The following is a 419-nucleotide window of genomic DNA, read 5'->3' as shown; positions in this document are numbered from 1 at the left end:
CTGACTTGTGTACCTTCAGGTTCCTTAGGTGGCCCCAAACTGATCCTCTCTAACCACGGGCAGCTCTCCATTCTCCCACTCTCTGACCTTGCCTTCTGTGACTTGGGGGTACGGCTTAAGCCCTTGCCAGTGAAGACTGAGGCAAAAAATCATTGAGCACCTCAGCCTTCTCCATATCCTGGGAAACCAGCTGTCCCATTTCCTTCTGCAGAGGGCCCACATTTTCCCTGATCTTCCTTTTATCACTTGTGTACCTACAGAAGCCCTTCCTGTTGCCCTTGATGTCCCTGGCAGGGTATAATTCTGTCAGGGCTTTGGCTTTCCTAACCTGATCCATGACTTCTTGGACAATTTCTCTGTTATCTTCCATGCTCCCCATCCCTGCTTCCACCTACTGTAGGATTCCTTTTTGTGCCTCA

General features: G+C 50.1%; 1 protein-coding gene across 1 annotated transcript in view; it reads left to right on the top strand.

The window, feature by feature from the left end:
- LOC104510339 (V-set and immunoglobulin domain-containing protein 4-like) overlaps window positions 1–108 on the top strand; it is a gene marked incomplete at both ends in the record, with an annotated part of 3,951 nt that extends 3,843 nt beyond the window's left edge. Inside the window, one exon of the mRNA XM_010152554.1 lies at window positions 20–108. Coding sequence (XP_010150856.1) covers window positions 20–108 — 89 coding nt within the window. The remainder of the gene's footprint in view (window positions 1–19) is intronic.
- Window positions 109–419: the final 311 nt, after the last annotated feature.

The sequence above is a fragment of the Eurypyga helias genome, unplaced genomic scaffold (assembly GCF_000690775.1).
Source record: "Eurypyga helias isolate BGI_N326 unplaced genomic scaffold, ASM69077v1 scaffold325, whole genome shotgun sequence".
In the NCBI taxonomy this organism is placed as follows: Eukaryota; Metazoa; Chordata; class Aves; order Eurypygiformes; family Eurypygidae; genus Eurypyga; species Eurypyga helias.
The sequence above is the reverse complement of the archived record's forward strand: the minus strand, read 5'-3'. Positions and strand labels throughout refer to the sequence as shown.